At 36.7% G+C, this 24,680-nt stretch overlaps 1 protein-coding gene across 1 annotated transcript; it reads right to left on the reverse strand.

The window, feature by feature from the left end:
* Positions 1–8,384: 8,384 nt before the first annotated feature.
* On the reverse strand, positions 8,385–24,166 carry si:ch211-191i18.2 (uncharacterized protein LOC564095 homolog). The gene is made up of 5 exons (XM_051873606.1): positions 23,999–24,166; positions 17,643–17,726; positions 13,634–13,785; positions 10,798–10,909; positions 8,385–9,327 (listed from the first exon to the last, which is right to left on the reverse strand). The coding sequence occupies exons 1-4, from the start codon at positions 24,075–24,077 to the stop codon at positions 10,835–10,837; spliced, it is 390 nt and encodes a 129-aa protein (XP_051729566.1). The 5' UTR covers positions 24,078–24,166; the 3' UTR covers positions 8,385–9,327; positions 10,798–10,834.
* Between the last annotated feature and the right edge of the window lie 514 nt (positions 24,167–24,680).

Consider the following 24,680-nt stretch of genomic DNA (forward strand, 5'->3'; position numbering starts at 1 on the left):
ATATATCGGTGCATCTCTAGTAAAAATATCCATATTTAACAAGTTATAAAGTAAAATTTCTAGCTTCCACCAGCCCACCATCCATATTCAACTCAAGAAGTGTAACGCCTCTTGCAGTTCAAAACGCTTATGCTTCATCTTCCATATTCAACTTCCAAAAAAAGCGTAACTAATTTGACATCAGTTACACTTTTTTCATAAGTTGAATACGAAAGACAGTCTGGCGGAAGCTAGTTATTTTACTTTATAACTTGTTAAATATGGATATTTTTCTTACCCAAAACGCATTGCTTCAGTTCAGAAGGCCTTTTTTTAACCCCCCAGAGCCGTGTGGAGTACGTTTATGATGAATAGATGCACTTTCTTGAGCTTCAAACTCATTGCACCCGTTCAGTGCCATTATAAAGCTCGGACGCGTCAGGATATTTATTAATATAACTCAGATTGTGTTCATCAGAAAGAAGAAAGTCATATACACCTAGGATGGCTTGAGGATGAGTAAATCTTGGGGTAATTTTCATTTTAAAGTGAACTAATCACTCCAACGAACTGGGAGACATCCATTTTCATCTACTCATGAACTGTTTGAAGCCATTAACATTGAGAGGAACAACACTGACTCTTCTTCTTGTAAAAAGCTGTCTGCAAGTTGGGGAAGGCTATTCCATTTGTCTGCAGTATTTGTGCAATTCTTGCTAATTTCCTGATGATTTGTGATTAAAATGGTTAAGACCATTAAAATACTACTAAATATTTTGCCATTTTTGGCTTGGCCCTTCAGGAGTGTATATTTTCACAAGTGCTGATGAAGATCAGATATGTGACCCTGGACCACAAATCCAGTCATAAGTCGCATGGGTATATTTGTAGCAACGATACATTGTATGGGTCAAAATGATCAATTTTTCTTTTATGCCAAAAATCATTAGGATATTAAGTAAAGATCATGTTCCATGAAGATATTTTGTAAATTTCCTACCGTAAATATATCAAAAAATGTATTTTTGTGAGTGGTTATGCATTGCTACGGACTTCATTTGGACAATTTTAAAGGCGATTTTCTCAATATTTTAAATTTTTTTGCACCCTCAGATTCCAGATTTTCAAATAGTTGTATCTTGGCCAAATATTGTCCTAACAAACCATACATCAGTTCAAAGCTTATTTATTCAACTTTCAGATGATGTATGAATCTCAATTTCAAAAATTGACCCTTATGACTGGTTTTGTGGTCTAGGGTCACATATGTTGTTCGTCATAGAATATCTGCTGTATGTCTATGACCTATATCCATTCTGTCAGTGCTCTTTAGAATAAAAATGGATCAATTTTCATCCAACACTGCCTTGTTCTGACCTTTGTATGCCAAGTTTTACTTGAAACGTGTGTGAAATGTTCTGTGTTAGACAACACTGTCTAGGGATGCAGTATGTGAGTATATTGGCATCTTAAATGAACAGACAGAAAAACATCAATGGAAAAGTTACAGCTGAAAAGAATGACAGTAGAATCACAAGCTTAAATATATATACAGTATGTGATGTCAAAAGAAACACAACTTGCAGAATATATCTTATATTTATTCATTTCTTTAACTCTTTTATCTCTTAAATTGACTGTGCAATTCTTTTATTAAAAGTATATCTTGTAAAATAACTACCTGACACAGATGAACTAAAGAATCAAGCATAGCCAATAATTACACTGAAACTATAGAAATTATAGGTCATTTTTAATCACACAGTTCATTTGTAATAATTACAAATTCTACTTATACTCATTATTTGACTCAGGAGGTTTTTCCCATAATGTCTTGAGCAGCCCATGACAGGATGAAGACAGCTTCTCGACAAAGTCTTACATTCTGATCAGGTGCGGTCAGATCTCTGACATTTTCACCACCTCACCGTGTCTCATTTCTCTCCTCCGGGGGAGACACTCATCTTCTCAACAGCTCGTAATTAAAGCTCCGCTCTTCTAATGCCAAAGCTCACACACTCGTGAAAACGGAAGAACGAGCATGGGGGGCATTAAAGTGAAGGTATGAATGTATGAATGTGAGTGTGAACATATAAGTGGCTCATATCATCCATACCAGATCAAGACATCGACTGCTAATCCATAGGGAATTCATCTTCACTCAGTCACGAGTTCTGGCTATCATTTATTAACAGAGCTAAGACTGCTTATATGCTTCATATTTAACTTCCTATTCAGAAATGAGTGCATTTGTATACATATATAATAGGCTGTGTAATACACTGAAATCCATTTGCTTCGCTTGTTTTTGTCTTACCCTGATTCACTATGGTAAGCCTATTATACGTGTTATGTTTTAGACCGGTCGGGATGGTTTTCGCGGGATATTGCCTACATACGTCACTCGCCCATGCGTGTCCTTCTTGTCATATCTGTAAATAGGCCTAGAGAAGAATTGCTCCGGCTCTACGACTACTTTGACGCGTGTCTGGTGTGGGAGAGGCATAGGTTTGTTGTCACAACGAGTGAGAAAAGTTGACATGGAGCAACTAAATTTAAACTAATTCCTAACGGAGGAGAGTCTTCTGGCAAAAAGAGAACGCGACAGAGTTCGTTAAAAAAAAAAAAAAAAACGAGAATCAACATAGGCTTGGCTATGTGAGTAAGATATTTTATTGGACAGATAAATTGCCATAGCTCTCTAACAGAGTTCATTGTAAAGTAAAGCGTTATCTATTATGAAGGGTCATTTCATTATGGTTGTTGTAGCGCTGTGCTGGAATTGTTTTTTTCAAGGAAGTACCTTGTCTATTAATGGATAAAGCTACAGTAACGTCTTCAGCTAGTCAGCTTGAGATCCTTTCCATCTAAACTGGTTATATCTCTTAAGCCTAGTAGTGAATGTTTTATGAGCAGTAGGATAACCAAGTTCCGCAGAGATGAAGCACAACCAAAACAATGTTCTTCCACAAAATGCATGCCATTTTGTTTTTTAACTGCTAGAGGGCCACAAGTTACATAGTATTAATTTAGGATTAGTTCACTTCAGAATTAAAATTTACTCTCCCCCATGTCATCCAAGATGTTTATGTTTTTCTTTCTTCAGTCGAAAAGAAATTAAGATTTTTGAGGAAAACATTACAGGATTTTTCTCCATATAGTGGACTTCAACAGGGACCAAAGGTCCAAATGTCAGTTTCAGTGCAGCTTCAAAGAGCTCTACATGATCCCAGATGAGGAATAAGGGTCTTATCTAGTGAAACGATCAATCGTTTTCTAAACAAAATAAAAATTCATATACTTTTTAACCACAAATGCTTGTCTTCCACTGCTCTGCGATGCGCCACACATTACGGAATCACGTTGAAAAGGTCACGCGTGACGTAGGCGGAAGTACCACGGTAGGGCAAAAAACTCCATCTCATTTTCTCCTCCAACTTTAAAATCATTCGACATCGTTGTTTTACCTTTTTTTGTAAAGGGCGTTTGACTTAGTCTTTGCATGTTCATTTTGTAAAGACTGGATTGGTACTTCCGCCTACGTCACGCATGACCTTTCCAACATGATTACGTAATGCGTGGCGCATCACAGAGCAGAGCAAGACAAGCATTTGTGGTTAAAAAGTATATACATTTTAATTTTTTTGTTTTGTTTTGGTATATAAGACCCTTATTCCTCGTCTGGGATTGTGTAGATCCCTTTGAAGCTGCACTGAAACTGACATTTGGACCTTCAACCTGTTGAACCCCAGTGAAGTCCACTATATGGAGAAAAATCCTGGAATGTTTTCCTCAAAAACCTTAATTTATTATCGACTGAAGAAAGAAAGACATAAACATCTTGGATGACCTGGGGGTGAGTAAATTATCAGGAAATTTTAATTCTGAAGTGAACTAATCCTTTAATTAAAACTAAATTCATAAAAATGATCCCATGATGGGAACCCTGAAAGGTTTTACATATGAAGCACATAATAAAAGTTCTCTATAGAACCTTTTCTTCTAAGAGTGTAGGGTGGTCCTTCACTGAGAGAGTTACATGTGTGTGCGCTGATTGTTTGCTCCTTGCATTATTCAGCAGCGCCGGATCTGCCACAGATCCACATCTCTGGAGTGTCAGACCATTATTCAACCCTTCACCTGGTTAGCACAGTAACCTTGTGCAGCACACGGAGGAGCCAGGTTTATACAAAATGTATGACCTGATGCATCTGGAATCAAATGGGAGACTTTACAAAGAAGACGCATGTGCTCCAACGTCACAAAACTGTCCATGAATGTGAATGCCACTATTGCGCACAGACGTGTGCATGTGTGTGAAACCCGTATTTGCCATTCAGATACAATCATAGACAGCGTGAAGGGTCTTTAAATGTTCATCCTTGGGTTTGTGTGTGGATTTTGGGTAAAAAAACTAACACTCAAGAATGGCAGTTTTGAGTGAAATTAATACATTTCTAAAACTGCTAAGATTGTACAGATTTGCAAAAGAGAATTAGAAACTGGAACATTGTGGAGCAACTGACACTAATAAAGAAACCACAGTATAATGAATTTGGCATCAAATGATACAATCACAATGCAAAGACCACTGAACCCAATAAATGAATTCAACAGACAGAACAAATTCTAGTTTTTAATGGCAGGATGTGAAGAATGCATAGTAACATCATCACCGTGGCCAGTCCTTCCAGCCGTTTGCTTGCATTGATCAATTTCAATGGCAAAGCACGTTTCTGATTCTGTTGTCTTTGGTCTGTTTAGAACAAAACTGAAAGTGGTCTGACTGTGCGCTGTGAGAGATGAAGAAAAAACTTCCATTTCTCCTTTTCCGCTCAATCCTCAGCTGGTCCTTACATTATGATTCTCAAAACTGATATGAAAGTGTTGATATGGAAACACAATGGGGCAGGAAAACAGAGAACATGACTGAAATGAATCATTACTGGAGCATGACCGTGAGTGTGGAAGATCATTTATATGCTGGATGAAACACCAGACTGGCTGTATAAACCCACTGATTCACAAATTAAATTTAAAAAAGTGACACGACAGAGAAAAAAAAACAAGACTTTATTAAATCTTTTTAGGTAACTTCATTTTCAAAGTTGCCGCATCTTCAAAGTTGGCATGAAACGGAAGTTGCGATAGTCTTTTCTTCCCTATTATGATGTAAATCCGAGTGAAGGCTTCTCGAACAAGAAAAAATGTAGGGCGGGACTTGATTTTGTCCAAGGGGAATTGATTGGATGGTTGTGGTTTGCTATTGGTCAATCTCATGTGAGTGACAGGTTGTCTTACACCAGTAAACACGGCATTAGGTTACACCAGCAAAAGTCATTTTCAGTGTCAAGTCAGGCATTAATATAGCTCAAAATGTAGGACTAGCATTTGTTTATCTGGTTCTTAATCATCCCAACAGCACTCTTTTTTTCTTTTTTCTGGTTTTTAACTCTTTACTGACACCAACTGGTCTGGATGCATGAAACTAACTAACTGACACTAACTGTGTTTCCATTACCCTTTAAATTGCGCAAATTGAAAATACACCCAATGTCAATTTTTCAAAAACTCCCATATATCTCAAAAAAGTTTTTACGCTCACATGAGGTGGTTTTTCAGGCAATTCGAAAAAGGAGTATTTCGCAGAAACAGCCAGAAACGCCTCATACGTGGCCGCTCCCAAGTATAGTGGGCTTTCCTTGCCATTAATGCTTGGATAACATGCCTACATTTCCTTCTATTAAAAATACTGGCTAGTACAGTGGCTGCGATATACAGGGTTGCCAGGTTTTCACAACAAAACCCACCCAGTCGCTCCTTGAAACTAGCTCAAAACTATCCCAATCGCGTTTCGGGGGGTAAAATACGCTTTTTTGGTGGGGTTCCCCTGGTAGATTCCAGGGGCTAAATATCATGTTATTTGGGGTCACTTTAACCCGCGGACATGAAAAACAACCCCCGGCAGCAATGTTAAAGTAGCCCAATTCCGCGGGAAAACCGCAGACTTGGCAACACTGGTGATATACTTAAACCTACTAACATCCATTGCCATGATTTTTGGAATGACTTACCGCAAGAGGAAAAAATTACGTTTTAGTCGCATAACATCAGTTAATGGAATCGCTGTCATTTCGCAATCTTTTTTTTTTTTTTATATCAACATTTAGAAAATATTGCAAAAGTTTTGCACAAATCTGTAATGGAAACCCGGCTACTGCTTCAAATCAAAGCTAAGTCGTTCGGTTTGATTTTTCTTTATTCTCGTTTAGATGCACCTTTATGTTTATGCTATGTAAAGCAGAGTTTAAAAACTATATGAAGTTTTTCTTGTTGCTATTATTTTTAAGAGTTAAGGCCCATTCACACCATAGACGATAAAGATATAGTTCTAAAATCATTCTGAATATAAAAAAATAGCAGAGTCCACACAACAACTATAACGATAACGGCACAGAGAAAGAATGATTTTTTTTCCATCTGATGAATGATAAAAACATTGAGAGCCAATCAGAATCCATCCTGCTTTCACAGCTTGAGCGTTTAAAGTGGCAGACGACAAAACTGCAGTGCATGCTTAGAATGAACAGATCAATATTGTCTGCTTGTGTGGACGCTAATATACTTATCGTATAGTTATCGTTCTTGGTGTGAACGGACCTTTACTCAGACGCGACTGATCATGTGATCTCAACATGGTGGCGCCCTTAAAGGTCCACTGAAGTGCCTTGGAACGCACAGCTTTATTCACTGTGTTGACTTAATTTCCAATGAAACAGGAAGACAGGGCGGGATATATCTAGAAGCTCCTCCCTTTTTTTTCAAAATAGCCAATAGCGTTTCGCCTAGATCACAGCTCGGCCAGAGCCATTGAGCTCGTAAAACCCAGTTTTCCTCATAATTTCTAACTGTTTCTCCTCCAAATCTCCTCCATATTGCTTTAAAATATAGCTTTGTTTGTAGAATTCAAATGCGTCTGAGCGTTTTGTGGTCTGTGCCGACTCACGCATATGATCCGGTCTGTGCTCTCGTGTCTCTGGACCGGAGCAGACTGTGCTCGCACTGCAGCGGTTCACATGACACTTACGTGAAAACGGACTTTATTCCCATCAATGGAAAGCATATTTACACTGTCTGAATCGTTCCCTATTCTCTATATAGTGCACTATATGCCATTCACCATATAGAAACTAGTAAATGTGTGAACAAATGACCGATTTCAGCCACAGCTTCAGCCTCTGTTTATAGTGTAGGAGGGGGCGGGACTTCAGATTCTAGACAGCATTTGATTGGACTGAAGATTTGATGAGAAGGTGATGTCATGAAAATCTGTGATCCATTTTAGTGGTTTTGAATGCTGATATCTCCTAAATGCGAATTTTGTCATTGTTTTGGAACACATCAGCTTATTCATAACCTTAAGGCTAAAATATTTATACTTAAAGCTAAAAAACTTTTAAATTTTGATTTCACAAGGACTTTAATGTGGTGACTCACTCCAGGTAAACCTCTGTTTCTAGAAGAATGACAGTTCTGGACTGGTTTTCATCTCATGTGAGTATATATCATTTTAATAATAATAATGCGCAACTTTATGTAATTGTAATTGTGAGCACATGTCCTGAAAAGTTATGTTTGGTGAGCAAGTCAGCAGGGAAAAGAACATTTGTAGTCTGGAAGCCTGTCTAAAAGTCAGACTGTTCAATTCCTCATTCCTTATCCTTAAAGAGCCAGTCTGACTAAAACGTCAGATTCCACCAGTGAGATTTTCAGGAGCAGAACAGTCCCCCATTATCGGAAGCACATCTCATTTAAAATGAGCACTACAGAACATAAACTGTCTGAAGAGCTCTGATAAGGATCCATTTTAGATATCGCCTGTCGTCATCAGTGCTGAGCCGCGTTATAATGTTTCTGACCTTACTCTGTTTGTTTATGAACACCCTCAGACGCCTCTGTCTGTGTTTTCCCCACTGACCTATTGACGAAGTCTCTTATGGTAGAGTAAAGCCAAAAATCATGAATATTTCACTGATTGTTGCGGCATATTTTTCCTCCTGTGTTAGTTATCTGATTGGCACCCACTGACAGCAGTTAAATGAATAAGTGCAGAGGCCGTTGATACGGAAAGGCTATTTCTGACACAATCGCTGCATGTTTTCAAGTGCTTTTAATTGGCTAATGCTGACTAACCACTGGCTATTTCTAAGGACGTGACCCGCAATTGTGTCAGTCTCCTTGTTGATGAAGACGTGAAACGTATGGCTTTGAATACAGAACAACCTGCGTGCTTTTGATTAGTTTAACAGATATAATATCCTGAATAGTGAATAATAACATCAGTTTTTTGTGATTGCGACAACTTCTTTGATGATTGAGATCACACATGATAAGGCAGCAGGGTGTTACTTGAAAAAATATTTATTCAGAATTTGTAACACATAAAAAAAGCTCAACTCACAAATTCATTTGCATTTTGGTGTAAATCACCATCCCTATTTGTAAAAAAATCATTATAATAAATTCATTACAAAATAAAAAACGTGCTTGTATCTAGGATTACTGAGGAAATAGTGAGGCTTAGAAGTGCAGTGGCGAAGAAAAGTGCCTACATGTAATATCTGCAAGAGGTCATGACCTTTAAATGACTAGAAAAGCTTGATTTAATTATAGAAAGTCAGTGTGTTTCTACAGTTTCCCCAAACATAACCTGATTCCTGGTCAGTTTGTATGAAGCTTTGCTTATAGATGAAATTGTGTTACATTTTGTACCAACGATTTGCTTGTTTCTCAACTTACAATCCTGACTCATTTATCCTCACCATGGCAATCAAAGGATGTGCACATTATAGATAAAATTATGCTTTTAACCAGGCAAAGTCTTATAAAAGAGACAAGTGTGTTAAAATTCCTTTGATTTTTTTTTTACAAAAAACAGTGGATAGTGGGAAGGGAAAGATCTTGTTTTTCTCATATTCTTTGTTATTCAGGCACCTCAAATCACCTCCTCTGAGTCACATTCTGAAAGAATATCCACAAAAGAACCTGTCATTTAGCTTAGCCCCATTTTACATTCATTTTCCAATCCATTGATCCAGCCTATGAGACCTCTGACCTCTGTGCACTTGTTTTGCGGTGACAAAGAATAATGAACAATGTGTCTTTTCGTTTACAGCTTGCAAGCCGTGTGTTGTCATGGTTTGTCATGGATCCACTGCTGTTTTTGTTTGAGCTCTTTGAGTGCGTGTGTGTGTGCGTGTGTGTGTGTGTGTGTGTGTATGTGCACTGGATGTCCAAATGTCTTCCGTTCAGGTCATCTGTCCATCTGCTCTTCCTCCTCCTGGACTTCTAGAATAATTGGAGAAACAGAAAGCCATTGAGTCTAAAATATTAAAAGATGTTATCACTTGTTTATTGGCTAGATGTATATCTCATGATGAGTGCAGTGTATTCGGTGGAGAGCAGGATAAAGCAGTGTACCACAACGTAACGAGTGTCAAGAAGTTTGAAAACTAATTCTGAGGCTTCCAGACAATCATTTCAAATCACAGTAAATTGCTGATGCGCTCTATGTTGGTTCATCTATCCTGTTACACCAACATTCCCCACAAAACATAATGAACACCAACAATGTTTGAGTGCCCTCTGCAGGCTCTAAAGAGTATCACACACTAAGTATCTTCAACCCGAGATCTGTTCAAAAGTATTAGAAGCCCATTAAAATAATTGCATTCATATACTATATGCTATTTTAGTTCCAAGTAACAGTCTGCACAATCAAAATAAAACTTTAATGATATAAATATCACTCATATGTTATACATTCATTTTTGTTTTTTAACGTATCTCTGTTTATGTTGGATATTTAAATGTTTTAAGATTTAAATAATCTAGCACTAGTTTAAATGGATAATGATAGATTATGGCAAATGGAAAGTTCTTACTTTGTTATGAAATATTGCAGTATTTATTATAAATGATTTATTTGTGCACATAGTTTTTTTTATTTTTTTTTATTGATGTGCCTCATAATCTTTAATCAAAATAACTTCCCCTCCCTAATGATGTGTTTACTGGCGCGAGGGCGGGGCAACCTGTCACTCACATGAGACCGACCAATAGCAAACCTCAACCATCCAATCAATTCTCCATGAACAAAATCATGCCCCGCTTTACATTTTCTCTTGTTCAAGAAGACATTTCACTCAGATTTAAGTCACAATAGGGAAGAAAAGGCTTCTGTTTCATGCTGACTTTAAGAGCAGGATCCTTTTAAGTGCGCATGTCGGAGTGATGATAATAGAGCGTTTTGTATTCATGCATAACAAAGAGGAAAATAACAGCTATCTTTACTAATGTTACTTTGAAATGCGCAGCTAACACTGTTTCAGGCCATACACCATAACCTCTTTGTATTTTTGTATTATACCCAAATAATCATTTAAATCATTCAATTCCATTGTAAATAATGGGCTATGGGCTCTCACAACTACTTCTTCGTTGTAGTACAGCTCAAGTGTTTCCAGCCACAAATTTCAAATAAGCAGAATTTCAAATAAGAATGTGTTTTTATCTTACATAATGTAGCCTATATTATAATGTTGTGGTACACTGTACATTTTAGCTTGTAATGTGTTTTAACTAGCCTATCCATTTTTAGAGTAGCTATGTAATATCAGTCATTTATCTGGGCCAGAATTTCAGTATCAGTACATCCCTAATTCATTTATTCCTTAAGCGACTTCCTTGAATTTCCCTGAAATGGAAATCAACGCTGCATGGCGACTTTTATGTTAGACACAGGTATTTTATACTCACCTGTTCAGAGTGTGGAACAGGGTCCTGTCATGTGCTGCTATAGTAGTCTGAGCAGCTGATGAACCAGCAGAACCAAAGTAAGAAGGAAACATACAGGCGCTGACTGAGATGCCTAAAATAATAAAAAGGTTGTGTTAGTATACTGCTCATGGTTGAGGTTTGTGAGGGATTAAAACAAGATTCTATTTCGTGTATTAATGTTCAATATTTATAGATGTGTGCCCAGTTGCATAAAGCACCTTAAGTATGAGATTTAAAGCGTAATTTCCCCTTACCTAAGGGAATGATTTAAAGGTGCAGTAAGTCATTTCTGAGAAACACTGTTGATATTTGAAATCAGCCCAAACAAACACACCCCTCCCTTCACTGCTCCGCCCTCAAAATGCATGAACACGCAATGCAAGAGTGGATGTCTCTTTATCATAGCTGAAGTGAAGCAAAATAATGATTCAGTGACACTCAAAACTGTCCTGTAATCAGTGTTGGGGAAAGTTACTTTTAAAAGTAATGCATTGCAATATTGCGTTACTCCCTAAAAAAGTAACTAATTGCATTACTTGGTTACTTGTCATGAAAAGTAATGCGTTACGTTACTTTTGCGCTACTTTTTCTCACCTGGGCTGGGCTTGCTTGTTTTATTTTTAAATAACAACAAAACAGTTCTATTTTTGGCAAATGTAAAGGCCCTTTCACACCAAAAGTGAAATGAATTAGCCTTAGGCAGAAGGAAATGCATATTTATGCCTGTACAGTAGAGGGCGCAGCTCAAACAAACCTTTCAGCTGTGCTGATTAAATAACAATAGGATACTCTTATTTCTAAATCAAATCAAAAGTCATTTCTGCTTATTAGTATGATTGAATTAAATAATTGAAGGTCAGCTGCAAAGACATTGGTTAATAAAGTGAGATTAAATACATAAAGTATATTTATGTGTAATTTAATATAGTTAATTACAGGTTTGCAAATTATGAGATTGCATTTCACTGTTTTTATTCATTTTGAGGAATACTGAATGTTTTCATGCAAGTGAGATGAGTAAATGCATATTCACATTTAGTCTAGAACTACAATCATCATCATGTTCACACAGCGACACGACACCTCTGCTCTTCATTTCTCTCAACATGGGGACAGGAGAGCTGTCAGTCAATAAATGCGAAAAACGTAACTTGGATATTTTGTTGTAAATTGTAAAAGTAATGTGTTACTTTACTAGTTACTTGAAAAAGTTCGTAAAGTTCGTAAAGTTACTTGTTATACTAAATCTAACATTACAACAACAGCATATCTTGGTTCTGTGAAACACAGCAATCCCAATGTTACTCACATATGGAGAAGAAATAATGCAACCTCGCATCAGTTTTCAGGCCTTCTCGCTTGGGTATCTCTAGCCCTGGAAAGCTTTTCTAATATTAACGTGGGTCCTAAAGCTTTTGCCTGATCATAACCCTTCTTTTCCAGTGATATTCCTCTGAGCTTATGTTGTGGTGCTCGGTCCGATCCACTTTCAACAGCGTTTTTTATGAATTGCTTACTGCACCTTTTAAGGGTATTGCAAATAATCCCTTGAACACTTCTCTTAGGCCCCGTTTACACTAGTGCATATTCGTTTTGAAATGAATAACTTTTGCTACGGTTACGCCTGTTGGTTACACTACATTGTTTTTTTTTTTCAGTCTGAAAACTGAATTTTTGTGAGTTGGATCACTTCTGTAGCCTAATGCTTTCCATTCGGTAGTGCCCTTACCTATATTTATGATTTTTTTAACGTACCTATATAAATGACTTTTATCAACAATTAGATTTTTGCTTCTCTTAAGTACTTCCAACTATTTAGTGTGTTTTACAGTTCTCTCCACAATGTGGAGCAGTGTGACGAAGTGTTTTATTGTCTGAGATTTTTCCATTGTGTGTTCTTAAAGCAGATGTAATGCATTTGCTTTCTCACAGGAATTCAAATGGCTTTATATAATTAGTAGCTTGTTTAATTAAATGTGCATGCTTAAAGGTTGACTGTGGCATTGCCTCTCCTTCCGCATTTCCTCTGTTTCCAGATGCCTTCCTTTAATGCAGAGCAGAGCCATTGTTTAACTTTCCAACACTTGAGGATAAGAAGCAGATGGAGCTTTCAAAAGAATCCATGTTCTTAAAATAACAGGGACACCTGTTTACATTCATGTTCACACCCAGTTTGCTTCGTCAGCAGGTCCGTGCGCTTCAACAAACACCACGGCTAATCTAATAAAAAATGACATTTCACCTAACCGAGTTTTATTGCACTCATTAAACATAAATATTATCTCATCCACTGATATTTTAACAGCATACAATGCTGGCATTAAATATTGGTTTTTAATTTTCTGCAATAATTCTAATCGCCATGCACTTAGCATAAGTGTGTTTTATGGAAACAATGTGGTGTTGAAATCATCCAGAAAGCATCTCTGGATTTCACAACATTTGTTTCTTTTCCTGGGATGTAAGAACAGGTCAGTGATATATTTCCTTATTTTTCACAGAAGATAACACTTCTCTGTTATTGAGCAGATATATCATTTGTTTTTCATTTTGTGAAGGCAGGGTTTAAGATGCTGAACGTCTGACCCCTGTGTTTCGAAGTTCTGTGCGGAGGAGTTCTGTCCGCCCGCAAAAATGGTAAAGTAAGCAATCCCCCTTTCATAATCCCATCTCAAAGACATAAGGCCTTTGTGTGTCAGGAGAGATAAACCACATTACTCAGGACTTTCATAATGAATTGGCACATGTGAGTGTTTTGTGTGTTCAGTATATTACAATGAATTAGGAATTATAACAAAAGTGGTTCAAGAAATACCTGATTCCTAAAAATGATTGTGGGCTCAGTGGGCTTTTGTTCATGTACACTTCCATCTGTTTCTGTTTCTGTTTCTGTAAAGCTTGTTTCTTCTCCAGAGTCTGTCCCTCCTCCCATTAAAAACTTCTCTAGATCTTCATGGCTGGCATTGCCTGATGGGACAGATACAGTGAGTCTTAAATGAGCAGTGGTTATGCTTCATGCAAGTACATAAACACATACAGTATTGTTCAAAAGTTTGGGTTGGTAAGATCTTTTGGGAGCACTTTATTTTGATGCTATATACTTGTAGATGCTATAAGTAACTTTGCTGGTATGTGTCAACTTTTTCTACTAACCCTAATCTGCTAATACTCTAATGAGAGTTAGTTGACATGTAGGTGCAACGTTATAATCAAAAGAATGTCTAAAGGGGACTATCCAAATAAAATGCAACCGATTAAAAAAATACAGTAAAAACAGTAATATTGTGAAATATTATTACAATTTAAAATAAATGTTTTATATTTGAATATATTTAAAAATGTAATTAATTCCTGTGATGCAAAGCTGAATTTTCAGTATTCAGTGTCACATGCAGTGTTGGGGAAAGTTACTTTTAAAAGTAATGCCTTACAATATTGCGTTACTCCCTAAAAAGTAACTAATTGCGTTACATATTTACTTTTTACGGAAAGTAGTGTGTTACATTACTTTTGCGTTACTTTTTGCGTTACTAGCTGTCAGTCAATACATGGGAAAACAAAGTAACTTGCGTTACTTATTTGAAAAAGTAACACTTATTTTGTTGTAAATTTAAATGTAATGCGTTACTTTACTAGTTACTTAAAAAAAGTAACCTGATTACGTATCACACGTTACATGTAATGCGTTACCCCCAACACTGGTCACATGATCCTTCAGAAATGCTTATTATCAATGTTGAAAACAGTCATGCAGCCACATATTTTATTTTTTTTTTTTCAGTATCCTTTGATGAATAAAAAGTACAGATTTTATGTGATCAATATAATGCATCCTTGCTGAATAAAAGTATTAATTTCTTTCTTTAAAAAAGTAATAAAAATCTTACCAAAGATTTGAACAGTACATTGAACGCTGGTTTTCAAATTGTCATGTTGCTGATTTATAAAACTTGATGAAAGTATGACATTTATCTACAAAAGTCATAATTATAATAAGATATACTGATCGTAACCAAAGACTATAGAATAACACAAGACAGGTCACTCATATTATTTTGAATGGGAGAAAAGTGCAACGCGCAATATGGCGGAATAAGTCCCGCCTTCTAAATAAGAGCCGATCACCGATTGGTAAAGTCATCGCGTCACTGCAGCGGCTGTTAGAAGCTCCGGTTTCTAAAGAAACAGTCAGATGCGCACCTCCGAAATGAGACACAAGAGACGCACACTTTAGGACTACGCATGCGCATTAGCTCGATCCAGCCTGAAAAATACCGTATTTTTGTCATGATTCGAGCGTTTAGAAACAAACTTTGTGAGACAGTTGTTGCCAGATTTCATTGGTGATTTCAAATATGAAATTTAATCGAAAGCTTGGCAAACAGCTTTAGAGAATTTGATATTTCCCCATTCAAAGAGATAGGAGCTGCACTTGCATGCCTGAGAGGCGTTTCAAAGATGGCCGCCGAGTGAAATGACTTGTCTTAAAGGGACTTTGTCGTAACTGATGATGATCAATATACAGTATATTGATATGGCCTTTATACTGTAGTTACAGTCAGTCTATATACACTTTTATAGCTTATTTTATGAAATTGTTGGTTGTTTATGTATGTAATGTAACAAATCTTTTGGAATTTTCTCATCCTTTTCCACATAGAGATGATTGCGTAATTAGTGTATGACTAAGATTTCTTTTAAGATTAATCTCAGTTCAGTGTCATGGAGGTCGACCTCTTGCTGTAATAATGAATGACACTCTGGGCTGCGGTTGGGTAACCCCTCAGCCCTCCATCTGATTCTAGAGATAAACAGGGGGGCTGTGACTAGAAATCTGCCCCTCCTGCCCCGCTGTATTCAAACCGCCTTTAGCTCATATACTGACTAGTCTGATCACGTCTGTGATGGAATTTTTTAATTAATCATAACTAACATTTCTTTTCCTTGCAGGATTAACATTTATATGCTTTTGAAACCTAAATGTCCCCAAACCTTGGGCCAAAGTCAGCGTGGGTCTGAATCATATCTAACAAAAGGGGAAATGAAACTTACGGACATCTAGACAACTATCTAAATATAATAGCCCCATGATATTGAGTAACCAACAAACTAATAAACACTTGATTTGGGCAGATCTTGCTTTACCTAGTAACAGAAGGGTTTGACATATGAAGAACCAATCATATTGTAGAATGCTTTGCTATGTTCCTATCCTATATAAACTGTTGTATTCTTTCTGCTGCTGGGATTCTCTGTGATTGATTTGAGGTCCTCCAGCCGTGATTAAAGCATATTTGAAGGCATAGTCTGGAGTCTATCTGGGTTTTTGCTTCGCAGCAAGTTAGGGAACACTAAAGACCATATTCCCAAGTGATAGTGTTCAAAAAGGGACTCTGCATGCTTTCAATCACAATTCGTTATCGATTAGTGAAGGCGGGATACGCGGAATCGCGCTGAATGACACAGACCAGAAGCGCACTCTCTCGCGCACGATCCCAGTTCTCTCAGATAGCGCGCGATCAGTTCTCCTCGCGCCTGAATGATCAAATGCACACATAGTTGTCAAAATGTCCATCATGTGGAGTATCTCACGTAAATACAGTCGGATTCGGTCTTAAAGGAACCATAGCCTAATTAAATATTTGTCATTAATGTTAATAAAACAACAAAAGATAAAAAAAAAATTTAAATGTATACATGGTATATAAACCTACTGTATCTGAAAAACAAGTTTATTTAATGTGTATCTCTATAGTATTTGTTGTATTGTTTGTAATTTGTTTGAAAATTTATTTTTATATAACAACAATTATATATATTGGTAATTATGCCCTTTGAAGGTGAAATTTTTGTTCTTTAAGTTTGTGACAAGCACATAAAAATGTATTACTTTTTTCATTAGAGTAATAATAAAGAAGCTGTCCTACATTAATTAGTATCACTGTGCTTGGAAAACTGCAACATCACCAAAAAAAAAGAGAAATTAATAAATGTATAGGTATCGGTATCGGCAAGTACCAGAAAAAAAATATCGGTACTCGGTCCTTAAAAAATGGTATCGGTGCATCCCTACCGATATTTGTCTTAAATAATTGCATAATACTTTGATGTTTAACAGGTTAAGGGATAAAGTATATTCATGAGCTGTTTGATTGAATGAAATTTTATTAAAATTAAAAACAAATGAAAAAAATTAGTTAATTAAAACTAAATTCATAAAATGATATGACAGGAACACTTAAAAGGTGAGGTAGTGGCCAAAAGTGATATCCGGAAAGGGATATTTGTTTTTAAAGACCCTACAATTTGATCAAACCATTAAAATATGAGGAAAATATTTAATTTTTTATAAATATTTTAAATATGAGGGAAGAACAAAACACTAAAGTTGACTAAGGTATTTATCTGACAAAATTTTTTGGGCAAAAAAGCAAACTACAGCTACAGGTTTTATTTTACTATGCAAAAAAAATAATGCATAGAAAACAAAAAGCTCACAGGAAAAAGCATACACTGACTACAACATAATCAGTTATTAATATTTTGCTTCTCTTCTATTTTTGCATGTTCATAATTTCTTTGTATGACAGCCTGGCCAAAAATTGTCACACAATTTGGCATGTTTCATTGCGTTTTCACCAATAATATTACTGACTCCAAGCACAACTACTCAATATGCTTAAACTCTTTAACAATTTATTAGATAAAGGTTGAAGAGATCAGTTTTCCTAGAGCGGACATCACTTTTAGTCACTACTGTGCATGAAGCACCTGAAAGAACCTCTATTCTACAAATTCTGTAAGAGAAACCATTGAAAACCTACTGAAGAACATGACATCGAATGTTGAATTGTAGTCGTACTCTGGGATTTGAGTGGAATCATAGTCATAATGGTCCTCGTCGAACCCTGCGAAGACAAAAGAGATTTGATTTAGCTGTTATTTGTGAAAAACTTTTGATTTTACATGGAAAAGCATCTGGGCAGATCACTCAACATGCCTGTCCTTTTGTTAAACGTACATTCACACCAGTCAGACAGTGACCATCATAGCATGTCAGCCATCAATTATGACTTGTCTTCATTTCACAAACACAATTAATGCTTTGAACATTATCTGTCCGTCTTTACTGGCCAGCACACCTCACTGAACCATAGAGGACATTGTTTCCCATTGAAAAGAAGCAGTGTCAGTAATTTGAGATCTTTGTATTGCTTCTCGCATACTATTGCCATTTGTCAGTTATGTGAAACCATTCACCATGACATTCTTTCTTCCCAAGCATCCTGTCTTTTCCTGATATATGTGATAGTGTGAGATTACTGAGGACTGAGATGTTAATGAGTGAAGAGTCCGCAGTAACATCTGTGGAGCCAGTTCTGTCAGGCTCGAGAGATTGACATTTGACATTTGGTTAGCAGATATTTACATGTGATTTATTCAGAACTGATAACCATGTAAAAGTTTAGGGTTGGTACAAATTTTTTAAAATGTTTTTGAAAAAAGCCTCTTATGCTCTTGGGCTGCAAAAAAACAGAAAAACAGTAATAATTTTAATAAAATAGGTTTTTGAATATAGTATAAAATGTAATTTATTCCTGTGATCAAAGCTGAATTTTCAGCATCATTACTCCAGTCTTCAGTGTCACATGATCCTTCAGAAATCATCCTAATATGTTGATTTGCTGCTCGAGAATCATTTATTATTAATATCAGTTGAAAACAGTTATGCTGCTTAATATTTTTGTGGAAAGAAACTGTGATACTTTTTTTCAAGATTCTTTGATGAATAGAAAGTTAAAAAGTAAAAAATTTCTAGTTGAAATAGTTTATAACATTATAAATGTATTTACTGTCACTTTTGATCAATTTAATATATCCTTGTGGAATAAAAGTATTATTTTCTTTAAAAAACAAAACCAAATCTTACAGACCCTAAACTTTTGAACTATAGTGTGGATCATATAACAGATCTTTTTAAAGGGAAATTAATAAGATGCAAAATGTATTTTAGGAATGCTTGAAAAAGATAACTGTTGTTCAATCCCAAGGGACAAAGCATCATGGGATGTGTAATCAGACAACATGGAGCATCAGTTTCTAAACTCGGAGTTTCTGGATCTCGGCTGGCACTATAAAACATAAGTCTCTTGATGATTCCTCTGAATCATATGGAAATCTTCTAAACCTATGGGTCACTGTATTTATGGTACTTAAGGCCCCTGGATGTCCCTTAAGTGCTGATCCTCCTCAGAGCTCAGTTTTAAAGTACAGAGGATGGGAAGTGACCCCAGAATCTTCTTCCTTAGGCTGAAAAAATAATCTGTCTGGCTTTTCCTTTGACATCTTACTCATTTATACAGCTGTTTAGTGAGACCAAGGTGATCAGTGTCAGTGTTGTTTCTTCAGGGAATGTGAATGATATCCAGACTACACCTGGGAGCTGAGCCCAAGAATCCCACCTCATATGCCTTAGGCTTATCTGGATTTGTCTGACTCCATTTACTTTGAACTTTTTAGGGAGAAAGCTAAATATCAGATGTCAGAGCAGAAAAAGCTCTTTTCCATTGTCATTTACACCCTGACACATTGTAAAAATTGGTAACTTGCAAGTGTTTTCTTAAGGAGCTGATCGTACCCTTTAATTTTGTTTTGAGGGTGCAATTTAATGTATTCTGTGAGGTTCAATAGTATTCATGACTTGAAAACCATTAATACATGGCTCTCTGGAATACTGGATTCTTATTGATTAATCGCAACATCCAGTGGTCAGATATTTCCCAATATTCTCCATCATCATGGCAACACTGTTTGGTGCTACTTTCAAGTTTCTCATATCACACCAATGATTCACTCATTTCATACAAAGATATTAGTAATCTATGCAAGCCTATTTCCACCACATGAGAAAAAAATCAGGTTACACCTCAGTAAACTCCTAATTACTGCTTATTAATAGGTAGTTTAGGTATTGTGTAGGATTATGGGATGTAGAATATGGTCATGCAGAATAAGGCATTAATATTTTCTTTATAAGACTAATAAATAGCCAATATCCTAGTAATATGCATGCTAATAAGCAACTAGTTAATAATGAGAATTGGAACCTAAACTAACGTGTTACCATAAATCATGCTTATAATTATGACATAAAAAGTTGAAATTATGGGATTAAAAGAGATTAAAAAGTCATAATTATGACAAAAGTCAAAACTTGTGTCATAAGTATGACTTTTTAATCATAATTATGACTTTTCTGCCACATAATAAAAAAAGCATGCTTTGGTAAATCATAATTATAACATAAATAGTTGAAATTATGAGATAAAAAGTCATGACATAAGTCAAAATGTCAAAAGTCAAAAATCACTTTATCTCATAATTTCGACTATTTGTTATAATGATGATTAACCAAAGCCTGTTTTTTTCTTATGTGGCAGAAATGGGCTTCCATAATAATCGATTGCAGTGAACATCCACTTCAGTATTAATATTACTGTAATATTGTTTGTTTTGTCACCAGGTTTGTACATTGTAATGGACTTGAGGCATTGAGAGTTGCTGAATTGCCGGTGTCTATTATTATCAGTCTCTTTATACCTTATTTTATTCCATTATTGTTTGGTGTTACGCCACATCTAGGGGAAAGGGTGTAACATGAAAGACTGTAGTGAAATTGAACAATGATAAATTTATTGACTTTAAATTTGGGACTTGTGATTCAGAGCAGGCTGGGCCAAAATAACAAACAAAACTTCCTTGTTTTAAAACCTCTTTCCTAAGCCCTAACCTAAAAGAAAATAAAAATACAATATACAAACCTAATTCCCTAACCAGAAAACAGAGATCAAACAGCTTACAATAAACAAAAATGGCGTCAGCCTCCCTACTTTCCCAAATAATCATTATTTATAATATATACAACCAGGCAAACAAAATTGAAAGGGCAATCCAATGATTCAAACAAACAATCAAGATGAGTGTTTGATTGACAGCATCATGGAACCCAAAACCTGAATGTTTTGCCGCACGTGACCAAGAAATGACACCAGCTTTTGCATCATGGCTGTTTGCTAGAACCATATATATCCCCGAACCTTTTCCCAGACTTGCCTTCAGTTATCATTACAATCACCCCTGAAGGAACAAGCAATCATTTTTCTTCATCATCCATGACAGGTTTGTACTCAATGTTCTTTGTGACCTTTTCAGATCAGTCATAATCAAACTTATATACAGACATACTTCTTTGGAGACTGTCGTCTACAGACTAATAACCATAATCTTTTCACTTTCTCTTGAGATTCGTGGGAAACAGGGCCGAGTTTATACCTGGATCAACACCAATAAACAAGTGCTACCATAAACAGCATGAGGCTAAACGCTCTTTGCTATCAGCGAGCGGGACGTCTGGCCAGGTCTGTGGTGAGCATGTGATGTCTTGTTTATTTTAAAGTCATCATCCCTAGGGTACAGCAGTCACTGTCTATTAAGTGCCATCTGAATACTGCGAATTGAGTCCCACGCTACAGTCCACAACTCACGCTACGGGTTCTTATCCAAACATTATTGTGCCCTCTTAATCAGACAGCTTTGCCAAATAAAGAAACAAAAATAACAGTGTGTTTTGTCTGCAAGTTAACATGGTGGATTTTAGGGTGAAGGTATTCACATGCCCCGCTGAATGAGTTTTCCTTTCAAGTTAATGAAGCTGAGCTGTGAACCTACGGCTCAAACACACATGTTTCACCCCGCTTTTATTCCTCTCACTTCATCTCCTTCAGTGTCATTGAAGCTGATATATGAGTAAAATTCCAGAGTTTAGAGGTTCAACATACTATCTGGCTTTTGTCCAACTTCATGCTCTCAGTATAGACTATAAAACCCAACCTGGTCACACAGCAAACAAGTTCGAACACGAAAGCCAAAAAAAGTAATGAAAGCTAAGAACAGTACCATTTAAACTAAGAATATTGCATTTTAAGCTGAGATTGACATTTCGTAGCAGTCGCTGACAAACATAGTTTCTTGTGAGGCATTGGGAAATTTAGTCAGGCGGAACTTGACCCTTCAACTCCCACCAACCACCATCAGTCATTCAAAAGCCCCCAAAACTTGTGATTTCAAGATGTTATCCTAAAGAAATGTCAAAACAAGCATGAACTTAAAGTTACGCAAATATCCTTAAGGTAAGAGTGCACTCCCATAATGATTTTTGGCCAGCGTTTCTTCTTATCTCTCTACCCAAACCCCAGGAGGTGGTGGTTTCAGTCCAACAGTAAAACAAAAGCATGAATGGTACTCGTCTCATGCCATCTGCTTTATTAATTCCCAGATTATCTTCTGTTTTCCATTAATTAATTCATAAAATCACCAGGCTCTTGGCACATACCGTTGGGTACATTCCCCAGCGCGAGCTGCCAAGTGCTCCACTGTAAATTCTCATGCGCTAAAAGCGAACAACAAATCACAACGTAAATCTTTGCTGTGAAGGTTTTATGCTTTGCTAAGGATATCATTCAGTCTTCTTTTCCTAATTATCACATTGTAGTTCTGCAGCACAATGATGTCATGGATGTTCTCTCACTTCCTCAAGACAAAAGAACAAATTCCTGCTTGTTTCTGCTGGTAGTCAATGAACAGAACAAGAGAAGGAAGTCAGAGCTGTGAGTGTGCGTAGACAGAAAACAGCTGTGCAGGGAACACGGTGGGATTACTTTGCCCTCGTGATTGCTATGACCCCCTGGGGCCGTCTGTCATGCCGAAGAGTTTGCGCTGGATTGCGCTGTCATACAACTCCATAAGGATGCACTTTTGTGTCCTTTTCCCTGTGAATTTCCAAACCAAGTGTATCTCAAGTGTTACTTTAAGAGCTATGTTTACAAATGAGCAGGATTACACTGTGCCATGCTGACTAATGCACTTTCTTCTTTTTTTCCTAAACATTTTGCGCAATGCATTGCTCAGACAAAATGTTTTCGGCGATGCATCCTCTTTTGTTTTCTTCAGTGTCTTTTAATCATTATTATTTAAAATATTTACTTTTTATTTGGGGAAACTTTTTTTTTCATTATTTTTTGGAATAACCTAATGATTTTGGAATAATATTTTTGGCTTAATAAGTCAATTAATTCATCTACCATGTTGATGCATTTTCAGTGTATCTGCTGCAGATATATAACCAAGCTTGGTAACTTTCTGAAAATATAGAAGTCTTCTTGTGCACTCCAAAGACACAAATCAGAACCAGATTCCCAAGACACACACTTTTCCTGTCAGTGGATCTCTGCATGCTCATAAACATATGGCAATACAGTGAGAAAAATTAACCCAAACCTTCAGACTGTGGGTCGCACAAAGTCACTTGGATGCAGCTACATTTATGTTTGGGTGAATGACACACACACACACACACACACATGCACAGTTTAGGGCTGCATGATATACCAGCATTAAATAGAAATCTTACATTATCTGGACCCCCATCTCAAATATTTTGGTGGGTCTTGAGATCGATTATACTTGTCTAGGTGGGTCCTGAAATGGAAAAGTTTGCACTGTAAAAAAGAATTGTTGGTTTAACTTAAAAAAGTAGGTTACCTGGTTGCCTTAAATTTTCGAGTTCATTGAAATTAAAAATTTGAGTTAATACAACAGAATCAACAGAAACTCAAGATATTATGTTATCTGAACCACATTAATTAAGTTGATTTGACAATAGAAAAAACCCTGAAGAACCCCTGACATAATTAACCTGAATCGACCTAAATGCATTAAGTTGAACCAACAAATAACAAAAAATAATGGCTTTCTTTGTTCGGTGGAACAGAAAGGATATATTCTGAAAATGGGTTGTTTGTCCAATGTTGTTTTGGACCCCATAGACCTTAATTGCATGGACAAAAACAATTCAAAATATATTTTTTGTGCATGTTCCGTAGATGAAAGAAAGTCATACACGTTTGGAACAACATGAGGGTAAATGAATTTTTGGGGTGCGCTATCCCTTTAAGGAAACATTTGCAAGTTACCGGTTTTTAACAGGTTTCTCAGCCTCAAATTTAACAACACATGCAAAAATCTTTTCAAATGCACTCGCACTAGATCTGTGTCTCATTTAAAGCATTCACACGTAGCAAGTTCCCTCATTGAAGTCGTAACCAGTCTCACACACACTCACCCCAGCAGAGCGGCAGCAGAAGGAGAGTTCCTGCCAAACACACTGATATCATCACACAGCGGTGAGGGAGTCTTGCCATGTCGCTCTAAACGTGTTGGTGTGTGTATGTGTGCAGCCTCCACGCTGTGCCTCTGAATGACTGCAGCGTGTGAGTGAGTGTGAGGAGAGGAAACCGCCGGGAGAAGGGGTGGGAGGAAGGAGTAAGAGGGGGTGGGAACTCCAAAGTTTTAGATGCCTCATTCATCTGTTAACTAGCACTTCCTTTAAACAATACTAGTGACTGTCTCAACCCTGAAAATGGATTAGGACTATAGCTGTTATGATTCTCATTCATTTAAACAGGTTATTTTTAGTAATATGGCTTTTTAAGATAGATGAGAGATGAAAAGACTGATCTGGGGGTGGGATGTGGGTCACAGAGCGCACAGAAAGCTCAGTGAAGTTTAGGTCAGCAGATCTATATGTCATCCAGGCAGCTGTGTGACTCTGGTGTCGTATCTGCTGTTTGTCAACTGATCTTGATTAGTGATAAACTTGAATGCCTGCTGAGCAGTTAATGGTTCGGAAAGGATGTTTCATGATTAGTTAACAAAGGCATTTAATATGTGGCCCAGCAAGAAACTTCAGAAAATGCTTACATTACAATGCTCACATGATTTCATGATAATACCATGATTTTTTT

This window comes from Ctenopharyngodon idella, chromosome 19 (assembly GCF_019924925.1).
Source record: "Ctenopharyngodon idella isolate HZGC_01 chromosome 19, HZGC01, whole genome shotgun sequence".
In the NCBI taxonomy this organism is placed as follows: Eukaryota; Metazoa; Chordata; class Actinopteri; order Cypriniformes; family Xenocyprididae; genus Ctenopharyngodon; species Ctenopharyngodon idella.

Bases quoted from the DNA above. Each gene is read 5' to 3' on its own strand.
- si:ch211-191i18.2 (XM_051873606.1), bottom strand. From the start codon at position 24,077: ATGGCAAGACTCCCTCACCGCTGTGTGATGATATCAGTGTGTTTGGCA. The intron at 17,727-23,998 runs GTGAGTGTGTGT...TTGTCTTCGCAG, and splicing joins TCTGCTGCCGCTCTGCTGGG to GGTTCGACGAGGACCATTAT. The intron at 10,910-13,633 runs GTATTTCTTGAA...TTATTATTTTAG, and splicing joins CAATCATTTTTAGGAATCAG to GCATCTCAGTCAGCGCCTGT.